Source organism: Carassius gibelio, chromosome A9 (genome assembly GCF_023724105.1).
Source record: "Carassius gibelio isolate Cgi1373 ecotype wild population from Czech Republic chromosome A9, carGib1.2-hapl.c, whole genome shotgun sequence".
Classification (NCBI taxonomy): Eukaryota; Metazoa; Chordata; class Actinopteri; order Cypriniformes; family Cyprinidae; genus Carassius; species Carassius gibelio.
The window spans coordinates 15,007,707-15,020,461 of NC_068379.1; the positions used below are offsets into that span (position 1 = coordinate 15,007,707).

The 12,755-nt window shown below is 38.0% G+C and overlaps 1 protein-coding gene across 2 annotated transcripts; it reads right to left on the bottom strand.

Moving 5' to 3' along the window:
- Positions 1-914: 914 nt before the first annotated feature.
- Positions 915-12,755, bottom strand: LOC128019717 (M-phase phosphoprotein 8). 2 transcript variants are annotated; one of them, XM_052605871.1, is made up of 14 exons: positions 12,530-12,755; positions 8,884-9,033; positions 7,728-8,759; positions 7,073-7,163; positions 6,491-6,973; positions 5,444-5,566; positions 5,198-5,286; positions 4,831-4,971; positions 4,547-4,633; positions 3,688-3,842; positions 3,420-3,577; positions 3,210-3,334; positions 3,033-3,116; positions 915-2,122 (listed from the first exon to the last, which is right to left on the bottom strand). In XM_052605871.1, the coding sequence occupies exons 1-14, from the start codon at positions 12,626-12,628 to the stop codon at positions 2,081-2,083; spliced, it is 2,859 nt and encodes a 952-aa protein (XP_052461831.1). In that variant the 5' UTR covers positions 12,629-12,755; the 3' UTR covers positions 915-2,080. The 2 variants fall into 2 exon arrangements, with proteins under 2 accessions (XP_052461831.1, XP_052461830.1); XM_052605870.1 differs by having other exon boundaries at positions 7,728-8,762.

Consider the following 12,755-nt stretch of genomic DNA (forward strand, 5'->3'; position numbering starts at 1 on the left):
ACTCACAAGATTTGGGCAACAATTAACCTATCAAACATTCAGAATAGTTGTTTGAGATTAGCGGGAACACGATGACTCACATTTACATATTTTAGTGACGTTTTATATTATAAATAATCTAAATCATGCAAGATTTGTAAATCAGAAATGAAAGTTGCTTTGGTAAAATAATGCAATACCGTTCATCCTAATGGACTATTAAATGACGCTTTGACAAATAACGGAGATGTGCTATGTATGTGTTTTTTTTTTTGGGGGGGGGGGAGGCGCAATATCCCGTGTTCTGACGATTTGTGATTTGTCAGATTTTGCTACCTCCCATTAAAACGGATGGTAGCATAATTCGATAGCAAAAAGTGCTACCTATCAGATTTTGCTCCCAGTATGATATTAATAAGGTGTGAGGCTTTATTAACGTATACCTAACCTCAACCCTAAACCTACCCTTACAGTAGGATCAATAGAGTGTAGCATAATCTGAAATATAGCATTATTTGTTTGAACACGTGCATATAGGCCTACAGTGAAAAGGACAATTGCTAAATGCCACTGAATTTTTCTGTCTTACATGGGATTTGTTTCTATATATTAACTTCATAAGCAGAGTAATGTAAAGCCAATAACTAAAACGTTTCCCCAACAGTCTGTATTGAAAGTGAGAGGTAAACATACAGCACTGTTCAAAAATGTTTACTAGGATTTGGACACCCCTGCTGAAGACAGTTCTATCACATCCATCTCTAGTGCGTATCTTGAACACATTCTAACGTACTTTCATCTTAAAATCAGTCTGCTTTATTACATTGAATGTGTATATACAATTAAATTAGAGGGAAGTCTCTAATCCTGTAACAGTTAAGAAAACAACTTTTTTATTTATTGTTGCTTTATTAAATAGGAGAGAAGACAAAATGTTGATTGTTATGGAAATATATGTACAGTTTATTTACTGTAGTCAAAAGACGAAGTGAATCGATGAGCAGTCTTTCTCTCACTTACTACAATGACGAGACAGAGAGGTAGAGCACAAGCAACAGAATAAAAGAACATCAGTGCGCTTCAGAGCTCTTTCAAGATAAGCCCAGCTGTACATTCCAGATCTGACTCTTAGTTCAGCCATCAATGAGTTTATATGCTTGTAAAACTGTGCATATGTGAACTGTATGATCAGTACCAGAAGATTACCATGTGCTGCATGTTGAACAGTTACATAACTACACTCGAATGCGAAATCTTATAAGAAATTAAACTGAGCTGATGTATACAGCCTGCCTGATAAATACACTGGTACATGCATTATACCAGTCAGTATTAAAATAACCTGTTCTACTGATACACTCCTACTTGGATGACTTCAATCCTCCTCCTTTCAATGCAAAAACAAATAAGCCTTTAAAATAGCTCACAACCCAAATGTATACATTCAAACATTTCTTCAGCTATAATGGCTTCCTTTTGTTCAATTTAGGATTCATGCCATTAGTTCATGCCTTTAAGGAAAACATCACAATCTCAGGAAACAAAATATGGAAAATTGTATTTTAAAGCACCCACTCTGGTGTTCAAAGTCACACTTGGGTCAAGTCTTGTCACATTCCCACAAAAGCAACGGAGACAAGAACTGCTCATTCATTCCATCATTCACTCTGCACAAGCAATGCACAACGGAGAAGCGTGTGGTCAGAATAAACAGAACAGAACATAAAACAGTAAGTGAATCTGGAGTGATAAATTATTCTATTTAAAAGAAACAAAATAAAAGGAACACTTTACAAACAAGATTTACAAATGACTTTCAGATACAAACCCAAGTTGACACGTGCTGACCTTCATGTGTCATGCAGTTGTAATCCAAAATCAGACCTCTGGAAACTCGTTTAACACTTGCAACACATAACCGAACACGTATTTAAAGTCACACTGAGATTTGTGACTGTTCTTTTGGACCTGTTAGTATCACAGTCTTTGCCTACAGTAAAACATAACCATTTTTAAACCGCTTCCTGCTCAGCATGCATCAAGTGTAGAAAAGATCTCAGTTCTTGAAGAGGCAGAGCTCCTGCAGTGACCTTTGACCTTATCACTGTAGTTGGACTCTGTATGCACAAATTAGGAGTTTAACCTGTGGAAAAAGTGAAATGAAAGAATAATAATAATAAAAATAAATCAATCAATCAAACACAACAATTCTCTAACAAATCAGACAATTTTTTTATTCATACTGCCAAGACTTTTCCAGGCCTGAAAAATAGCATTAAAGTCGTAACTTTATGGAAGTAGCGCAAGATAATTTCTTCCATATTATGATGTACTGTACAACTGAGGGAAACTGATTATCAAACAAGGACTTGATTCTTTCTGTTAACCTGTTAACTGTCACTCACGTTTTTGAAGATAGACATGAATGTGCATGATACAAACCTAAATTTTTATATTTCATGACTGAAAACATTTTGTAACATGATTTTGATGTACCATTTACATGGTAATGCAATGTCTGATTTTAAAATGGGTTTTGAAGGATGAATTTTGAGATTTTATGTTTTCAAGTGATATATAACTTCTGATGATTTCTAAAAAGTGATAGAGAAAAAGGCAACGAGGAAGTCTTTTTTTAAACAAAGGTAAAAGCTCCTTTTGTAATGTAGATTTCTGAGGGTGCACTCTTGTCATAAATTCATCTATTACTTTTCCTACATAATTTTTAACAAAAAATATTGGTAAAATATATATTTGGGAGTCTTAGACCTTTCCAACGATATATAGTTTGTCTAGATTAGATTAGATTTGATTGTAATATAGTATAGTCAACGTAGGCGTCCCGAATACGGGACGGGGTGACATTTAAACATGCATTTAAAATACAGAATTTTAACTTTAACATTCCCTGATATTTCCAAAGAACCATAGAAACCTTGTTAGTTACAACTAGCTATTATTTTACAAAGCCTTATCTCATTTATTCACACTTGCTTTGGTGCACATTCAGGCATTTATACCATTTCATTTAAATGTGTGTAAGTCCTAGGTACCTTAGCTGTGGGCGACTCTGCCAGACGGATGAACAGTTTGTTGGTTCCTTGAACAGGACTGAAGGAGTATATGAAATGGCTGTCCTGCAGGGGGAGCAGCATGCAGAGTGTGAGACATTCAACAGAACAAAGAGAAATACATTTGAATAAAGATTGATTGTGACATCAGTGTCTTACCAAGAAGATGGGCAGCTGAAACTTATCATTCAGGACAACAGCATGAACACTGCAGGGCCCGCAGAGTCTAGCTGTGATCTCAGTAAGGAAGTTTGCATGGAAGATAAAAAGCAGGATGCCAGATCCTAAGACAGAAAGCACAATAATAACTAATTCGGTAATTAAAATTGCAGTTATTGAGAACAGACAAATTTAAATTTAGTTTTTCACCTTCTCCTGATGTGTGTTGAGGGGGTTTGTAGTTAAATTCCATTGAAAAGTCTGGCCCTTCACACAATCTGTGGCAAGCCAAAGGGAATACAGGTTCCAGTAGGGCCAGCCGTGTTTCAAAATATGCTCTGATTGTCTCCTCCGCCACAGTTGATAACCTACAAGATGCATTTTCACACATGCGTCTTATTTTCATTGTGGCTGTGTTCTACATCTTTAAATAAATACATGTGGTGGTGTTCTAATAATGTAGCAGTGAAACACTCACGTTTGCATATGGTCTTTGATGAGATCATATATCATCAAATTGTTGCTAAGTTTGGCATAGTACAAGGCAGTGTTCTTATGTTTGGATAAGATGTTGCAGTCAGCACCATATTCCAGCAGGAGGCGAACCACATCTGCATTGCCCCTCTTGCAAGCCTTAAAATGAATAATAAAGCAATCAGCATTCAGTACAAATCAAGATATATAACATAAAATTATAACTTCAAAGTGCAAACTGTCTGATAGCTAAAGCTCAATTTCTAAACTAAAAAAACAATATACAGTACAGTACCAAAAGTTTGGGGTCAGTATATTTTTTTCTTTTTGGAAAGAATTATATACTTTTATTCAGCAAGGATAAATATATAAATATAAATTGAGACAATGTTAGAAGTCTATTTATCAAAGAAATCTGAAAAAAAAGCATCACGGTTTTCACAAAACTATTAAGCAGCACAGCTGATTCCAACATTGATAATAACAAGAAATGTTTCTTAAGCAGCAAATCGACATATAGGAATGATTTCTAAAGGATCATTTCAGACTGAAGACTGCTGAAAATTCATTACAAAGAAATAAATTACAAAGAAAGGTTATTTTAAATCCGAATAATATTTAATATTATGTCTGTTTTTACTGTAATTTTGATCAGATACATGCAGATCAATGAGCTTAAGAGTTTTTGTTTTTCTTTTCTTTTCCAAAAAAAAAAAAAAAAAATCCTAACAAACCCAAACTTTTGAATGGTAAGAGTATATGGGGGAAAAAAAATCTCCATAACTAGAAATCCTAGGGTCATTGACAAGGTGGTTTCTGTTTAAAGAGTTCTAATACCCAGATCAATATAACAGCCTTCTCACCTTCATGAGAGCGGTTTCTCCACCCAGAGTTTGGGCATTTACAGATGCTCCTGCCTCTAGGAGAATGGCCACTGTTGTCAAGAAGTTCTGCATCAAAACAAAACAGAGTTATTAAAATCGACTGTTGTGGGCTTGTGTACTTATCAATAAATTAACACAGAACATTAGTGCTTAACTATACTAAGACAAATATAACAATACTATATTACAAATGCTAATATTCTCTAATATTAGTGGTTGGAGTGAAAAGAGTCATCAGTGAGGGTTCCTGTGTTGTTCTGCACCTTTTCAGCAGCATGCATCAGGGCAGTGGTGCCATTCTTTTGTCTAGCGTTAACCTTCACTCCTTTCTTAATGAGCAGCCTGAGGACGTCATCCTGACCGCCTGCAGCAGCCAGCAGTGTTAAGGACATGCCGCTAGAGTCCTGCAGGAGGCAGCACATACACAAAACATCCAAAGATATATTCACATGATATCCTCTCAAATAGTACTTAGATCAAGGTATGGCTGCCTTGCTAAAGGTCCAGTTAAAAACATTGATTGCATAATGATTAACCCACGATGAACTACAACATGACACAGTTCTCTGAGGAATCATTAATATAGATTCAAGACAGAGAGGAAGAGAGAAAAGGAAATATGTTACATACCTCCTGATCCAGATTGTAGTCCTCTTTGGAACTAAGTGCACGTTTTACTGCCAAGTAATTCCCATTCTTCACTGCTTCTCGCAACTCAGCTGAAAGTTACATGGTAAACAGAGCAAGGTTGAAGAGGAGATAAAGATTATGAGCAAAATGTATCAACTGAAAAGTTACAATAAATGAAAGATGGACCTAATATATGCCCTTCAGGAGGGATTTGTGCTGTTGTTTTTCTGTGTGGGTATCACTCACCAGGAGTTAAGGCCAGCGGAGAGAGATTCTCATCCTCTCCATTCAAGTGTTTCTGAAAGTCCTCCAGTGTCATCCAATCCAGTTTGAGCTCCACCCCAAGATTAAGAGATGGTGGTCCCCTGTCTGTCAAACAGAAACATGTTGTTAGCCTCCAGAGACTCAAAAACAGCTTGGGATCCCCACTATATCAGCTACCACATAATATAGCCAATAATACATATATAAAAGAAAAATACAAATTGATCATTTAAGATGTGTTCTTCTGTTAAAAAAGGGCTTAATTAAGTGCTGATGTGGGGCAAAATACTCACCAAATTGAAAAAAAGCAAAAAAATAAAATAAAAGCAAAAATAACACATTATTAATAACAATAATAATCAATGCCATCATCAGCATGGATGGGTTTAATTTTTCCATGTTTAAATATTAAACCATCAAGCTTTAATTTTGGTGTAAAAACACAGGGAACCCTTAAAGGGATACTTCAACCCAAAATTAACATTTTGTCTTTAATCACTTACTCCCATGTCGTTCCAAACCAGTTTTGGAACAGATTGGAACAACATGGGGGTAAGTGATTAATTGACAAAATTTTCATTTTGGGGTGGAGTATCCCTTCTAAGCTTAGCTTGTGTTGACAGTGACACTGCCATTTGGTAAACACTTCTCATTAAAAGCATGTAAAGATGGCTGGAGCTTGTTGTGTTTTTAAAAGCACGTTATAAGAAACTTGAACTCAGAGCAGATGCAGAGATGGATTTGTGTAGAGAAGCATTTACTGCGAACAGACACTGAAAACACCAGATCACAAGCTGCTCGCGTGTAAAAGAACACAATGCTTCCCTTCACTCTAAAACACACTATGCATATATTTAATTAATCAAATCACAACCTTTGCAATTTGACAATTTCACTAAGCCATATTGCGATTTTAGTTTTATTTCAATTAACCATGCATGGCTTGTGCAAATGAACAATATTCAGGTGTCTTCGAGACATGTTTTCAAAAGTTGAACCTCTTTTAACTTTACATTGCCGTATACACACCAGGAGTTTTGTCTGAACGCTCCATGGTCTCCTGAGAGTCCTGATTGTCATCGCAGGCGGTGAAGAGCCGTGATTCACTGTCATCCCTCCTCCTCCTCCTCTTGTCCTTCCATCTGGAGTCTTCTGTTGAGTCAGGAGACGCTATTGACTCAGCCATGGACTTTCTTTCCAGCCGCTCTTGCCGGGCCTCCTCTGCAAGCCTCTGTGCCTCCTCCATGCGGGCTTTTCTCTCCCGTTGGGCTTCCTCTATTCTCTCTTTCTTCTTTCTCTCCTCTTCTACGATCCTTTCTTTCCTTTTTCTCTCCTCTTCTTCCATCTTTTCTTTCCTCTTCCTTTGCTCTTCCTCTCTCTGCTCTCGTTGTAATTCCTCCTTAGACTTGGGGGCCGGCTCGTCTGATTTATCACTTTTCTCCATCTCAGATGCTCCCTTCTCCTGCTTCTCATCGATCTCCATAGAGACGGGACTCTGACCAGGGCGAGGCACTGGTAGAAGAAGAATGTGGTGCTTAATCAAACAAAAAACCCAAAACCATAGAGACCACTAAGAATGAAAAATGTAAGTCAGCTAGAAACGTATTTTACCATCTTTTGCCTTCTCTGCCTTGTCTGAATCAGGTTTCCGTGCAGGAGACTGCTTCGACAATTTAGTTTTTTTTTCATTTTTCCCTGTACCCTGTGAAAACATGTGGGAGAAAAAAGTCAAATCACAAACACGCCACTAACATTTGTTTGAAGACAAAAAATCATTAATCATTAATGTTCATACTTAAACTATCATTGAAAAGGTTGTAGTAAGAAGTTAAAGAAATTAATAATTTTATTCAATGAGGATGCATTAAATTGTTCAAAAGTGACAGTAAAGACATTAAAGAATCATAAAAAAAAAACCTATCACTATTGTTTACAAAAAAGTACATAGGAAATGTTTTATATATTAGAATGCTAACACTGAAGACTGGATGACATGAAATTTCAGCTCTGCCACCATAGGAATAAATAAAATTTTAAAATAAGTAGAAAACCGGTGAGAAAACAGTTATTGTGAAATGAATCATAATAATGCGTCACAATATAATTATTTTTATTATTTTGTATTTTGATCAAATAACCCTTGGTGAGAATAAGGTGAGAAAAAATGTATTTGAATTAGCAGCATCATAAAAATCTGGTTCCAGTTGTTTTAAAAGGTGTACAACAAAAAAGGAAAGGAAGGAAATGCAGAGTTTTAGACCTGTACCTTTGGAATTGTATTCTTATTCTGGTCCGCTTGTCTCCTTGGTACACGATCTTTTGCCTCACAGTTCAACAGGAACTTCTCAAACAAGTTAGAGGCACCTCCCTTCTCTCCAACTTCTTCTTTTGGCTCCTCCTCTTTGGGCTTGATGGGTGCTGTTGATGCTGTGGAGGATGAGGAGGAGGAAGATGCGGATGAAAGCTTCTGAGAAGGTGGGCCTGCTTCCTGTCCTTTGCTTTTAACCTTTGATTTGGGTGCGGACGTAGGTGCCCCCGTGTCACTGGAGTCGTGCTCCTCCTCGCTGCGAGATGACTTGCTAGTGCTCTTGCTACTAATAAGGGCTTTGTGCTTGTTTGCACCACTTTCTTTGGGTGTGGCTGTTGAAACCTCTACTTTTTTAGACTTCTTCTCTTGAATCAGGTCTTTGAAACCTTGCAGCTTCAGGTCAGACTTGGACTTTTTCTGCTTGGCCTGCTTGAGATCACCTCCACTCTCACTCCTCGAAGATTTGTCGGTGGTTTTTGCTGTTGTGGTTTTGAAGGAATCATTTGTTTCGGTGTTCGTCGTATCATCCGTGTGGGACTCCGAGGGTACGTCGCTCTTCTCATTCTCGTCATCTGAGGTATCAATCTCTTTTTTTGATTTTACTTTCTTTTTCTTGTGGTCCTCTCCACTCTCTTTCTTCTGCTTTCCTCCATCTTTATGCCTGTCAGGCTTCTTTTGTTTTTTAGGAGTAACTGGGGCATCATCGTCATCAGATTCAATGAACCTCTTCTTTGTCTCTTTTTTAGGAGGTGAAGGGGAAGGATCCCTGCTGTCTGCCTCCTCCTCATCAGACTCAGGTGCAGGCAAAGGTTTGTCTTCCCGCCATTTCTCCTTTTTCTTCTTCTTCTTTTCCTTCACAGGCATGTCATCATCCGATTCCTCCACTTTCTTCTTTTTCTTCTTCTTCTTCTTTATAGGTGACTCTTTGTGTTTTTCTTTATCACTGTCACTCTCAGAATCAGCATCAAACAAATCACTCTTCATTGGCAGCTTCTAGGGACAATGGAGCACAATCAATATTCTCAAAGATTTCATCAAGTAAACCAGATGTAGCATTGTCTGTACAACTCTTAGGAAAAACTACAATCATGTGAACATATCTTTAGAGTCTCACCATGCCAGTTTCCTTTTTTGGCTTCATCTCAGCCAGGGCCTTCTTGTAGGCGAGCAGCACCTCCCTGCAGTCGTCCAAGTGTGCCTCAGGCTCCCAGGTGTCATCGTCCGATGAGTAGTTCTTCCATCGCACCCGGTACAACACCTCTCCCTGTAGAAAGGTCAGAGGTCAAAGATCATGGCCTCCCATGGGGTGTGGTACGTTATGGAGTGGTAAGGGAAGAGGGACACACAAAAAAGGCTTCTGATCCAGTCAATTTTACTTCACTCTCACTGAGTTAGAGCACAGGCAACAAAATAAACAAGTGCAGTTTTTTTATGGCTTTGTAAGCTATAATTTGACAGCTACAAATGTATGCACAAATAAATAGCTAACACAGCAGTTTGTATTTGTACTCTGCACTGAAATACATATGCACTCCCTGTTGCACTTTTAATAACTTCTGAACTTGTTTTGCCATGTTAATATGAGCAGCTTGATCCTTTGATGACCAGTTTCACTTTGGATCGTGTTTGTGTCAGAGACCTACGATCTATGGAACAGAAATATAAAAAAAACATTAAATACAAAAAAAATTCCTCAAATAACTACAAAAATAAATATAAAAAGCTAAACATAAATATTATTATTAATAATAATAATAATAATGACAAACATAAAATTACTAAAACTAAAATGAAACCTGAAGATATACAAATAAAAGCTAATTCAAGAAAGATATTAATAAATATAGTAATATTATATGCATAATGTAAAAATAAGACTGACTACTAGTACTTCAAAAAACACTAAAGCAGAGAAGACACAACATGTCAAACTGTAATTTATCTTGAAATGCTCCTATAAGTGAAGGGTAAAAGTGGACTTTTTGTTTTATGATATAAAAATACTACTAAGTCTCCAGTGTCAGATGTCTACCATGCATTATCAGTAGTGTCGTGCACTACATGAGGGGACAATGAGAGGCATTAAGGCAGTAATTAATCTTAGCAGACGCATCCCGAGCTCCACGGGTTGGATTCAAAGGGAAGTTCATTATCTGCTGCGTTGCTAAGTAACAAACCCTGCTGATTCCCGTGCTCCTCTTGTTTCATGTGACTCTATCTGCAGGATTAATAATAGCTAAAGATCAAAGCCAAATAATAGGTTTTAATCCCAATGGACAGAGTGAATGGGATCCCTTTTTTTACACCTGCTGGTTTCACGACACTAGCAAGCAACTCAACAACATACTTTTGTGGCTGTTGTAGGTCAACGTAGTTCTTTGTATTAAAGTTTGAGATACTGCTACTACGTTCACACCTATTTCGAGAGCCTTGGCTTAGATTAGACTGCTAGTTTCCTGTCCAACTGCCTCAGTGCAGAAGCTAGCAGAATTGAGAAGTGGTTAATCACTGTATTTATGTAAACAAGCGAGTTAAAGACATGATTGTCCAGCACAGGCTGTCAGTTGATCTGAGAGTGGCTGTTACTGGCACTCAGCCATCATGGTCTTGGATAAAACTGTGTCAGACGCTTAAAGACTGACACACAGAGATACAGAAATATTTCTCAGTCTAAAAGCCAGATCACATAGCTTTCTAGCAGGGTCACAAATGAACAAGCTCTAGATACAAAAATACCACCGGAGATGATTAAAATGTATCAATCAAAAACTGTGTATCAATCAAAAAATTTTAACACACAACAAGTCATAATTTCAGATGTGACATTTAAACGAGGTCCTGACTTTCTGTGGTCATTAAAAAAATTCCATGTAAATTGAAAAAAATTCCAGGTTGTAAAGCACTTTGGGTGTACAAAAATACACAATAAAGCGCAATATAAATGCATCATTCATTCATAATTGCTCATAATTTCATGTAATATATTCAATATATATGTAATATAAGGTGCACTAAGTGGTTTTTGAAAAATGCTTTTGACCACAGTGTCGGTGATATAAGTGTCGGACGGACTTATCAAAATAGGGTGAGGTCCTGTTGTGGTAAGGGCATGTTTGTTTTGGAGCTTTCAGATATCAACATCGTTTGTCAAAAATCACTTAGTGCACCTTTAACAAAAGTATAGGACTAATAAACCGATGCCCTAAAATGGAAAAGGTTTTGCACTCATATTCTTAAAATACGATATTAGGTTCCTCAAATACTTTAAAACACAATTTTGCCCACATCTAGAAAATCCTCTCACACATTACAGACACTGCAGTAGAACTGACTCCAGTTCAAAGGGCACGGAGTGGTACAAAATTGGATTTTACAAGCCTTTTGCATCATCTGTCCTCCAAACACTGACCTCCTCTATAGACTTTACCAAGACTATATCAGAGTTGTCTGTAAGTTTCTTTCTATCACTATCTTTTGTCAGTTAATTTTGTCTGCTAACTCCACTTCATTATCTGGCGTCCTCTTTACGTTCTTTAATAACAAACCTCCCACTGCCACATGACACCTGTTCTTTGAGTATTAATGAGCACAGTTCCACAAACACACACAGATGTCCTTGTGATTAGGCGCTGCTTGAATGTAGCTCCACCAAAATAAACTGAAGCAGTCTGGCATGAAGTGATCAGTCATTCTTGCATCTAACACAGCTTGAACGACACGTAAAACAGTCTCTCAGAAATCATTCAGTCAGCATTTCACATCTGCTCAGGCAACCCAGGATCTCCAGACCTGAAGTTGAAGAAAGTGGTTTGTAATGTAATATTCCCCCCTCTCTATCTTTATGAGAGCACAAGGGGCCTTTGCATGAAGCACCAAGACAGGAACAGGGAAAAAGACTCGGATCCCAACCCAATCTCCAAAACACACACCTACAGACCAAATCCATGTCTAAAACGGCTCCCCACAGTACAGCAACACTATTCCAGGGGCTGTTACTCCCATCTAAAACGAATTAAGTTAAAATCAAAATAAATGATTTATAAAGCAGAATGCTGAGTCATTGTTGCGCATTCCCATCAGCAGGACCACGCACAAAGGGCTAACAATAAACACGCGATTCATCTGTCACGCATTCTGTGTTTGTATCGTAAGAGATGTGTTTACATTTGTGTTCACACAGCGAAACGGCATATTGTGTGATTAGAAGAATGAGCATAAAATTTTGCCTAATCATTCATAAGTCTCTCTTTTCTACCCATTTCTTTTCAAAGAGATTTCAGGTGTAGTAGCGCGTGTTGTGTTATGGATGCTGTAAACACAACTGTGGATTTCAACCATTGATTGACTGTCACCGCTGTCAGCAATGTTTTCCACCGCATCAAAAACCACTGTTCGTGTTAGGCACTCATTTTGGGCGCGGGTAGATTTAGTACAGGGTATAAAGTGGTAATTCATCTAGATTTTAAGCAGGTTTTATGTAAACAAGAAGAGCCTTTGACACAGAATCTCGCGGCTCAAAACCGGGCGGCGAGTTAAGCTGACCACCAGAAAGTTAAAACGACTGAAAACAGCCTCTCTGCACTACGGGAACTTGGTGTTTTAAGACGAACGGACCGAAAAATCACCCCTTTGACTATTTCTTTAGACTTATCCTATTAATTATACGCGTGTCTGCAGTATTTACTAAGGACAGTAATACCGACGTGCTACGTTGCTAGCAAGATGGCATCCGCAGCTTCGCCACAAACACTCTCTCTCACCTCCTCCACTCGCATGTCAATAATCCTCTCCACTTCATAGACATCCTCTTCATCCTGTTCGCTTTCTCCAGGCTCCGCTCTCTCGGCCCCGGAAGCCATTTATGCTTTAGCTGAGCAAAATATTAACGCTATACGTTGTATATATGTGTGTGCATATACACACGAATACAGTAGCAGCGCGCGTGCGGTGAGAGTGCTCAGTGTTGCCAGATCGCGCTAGAAAAAC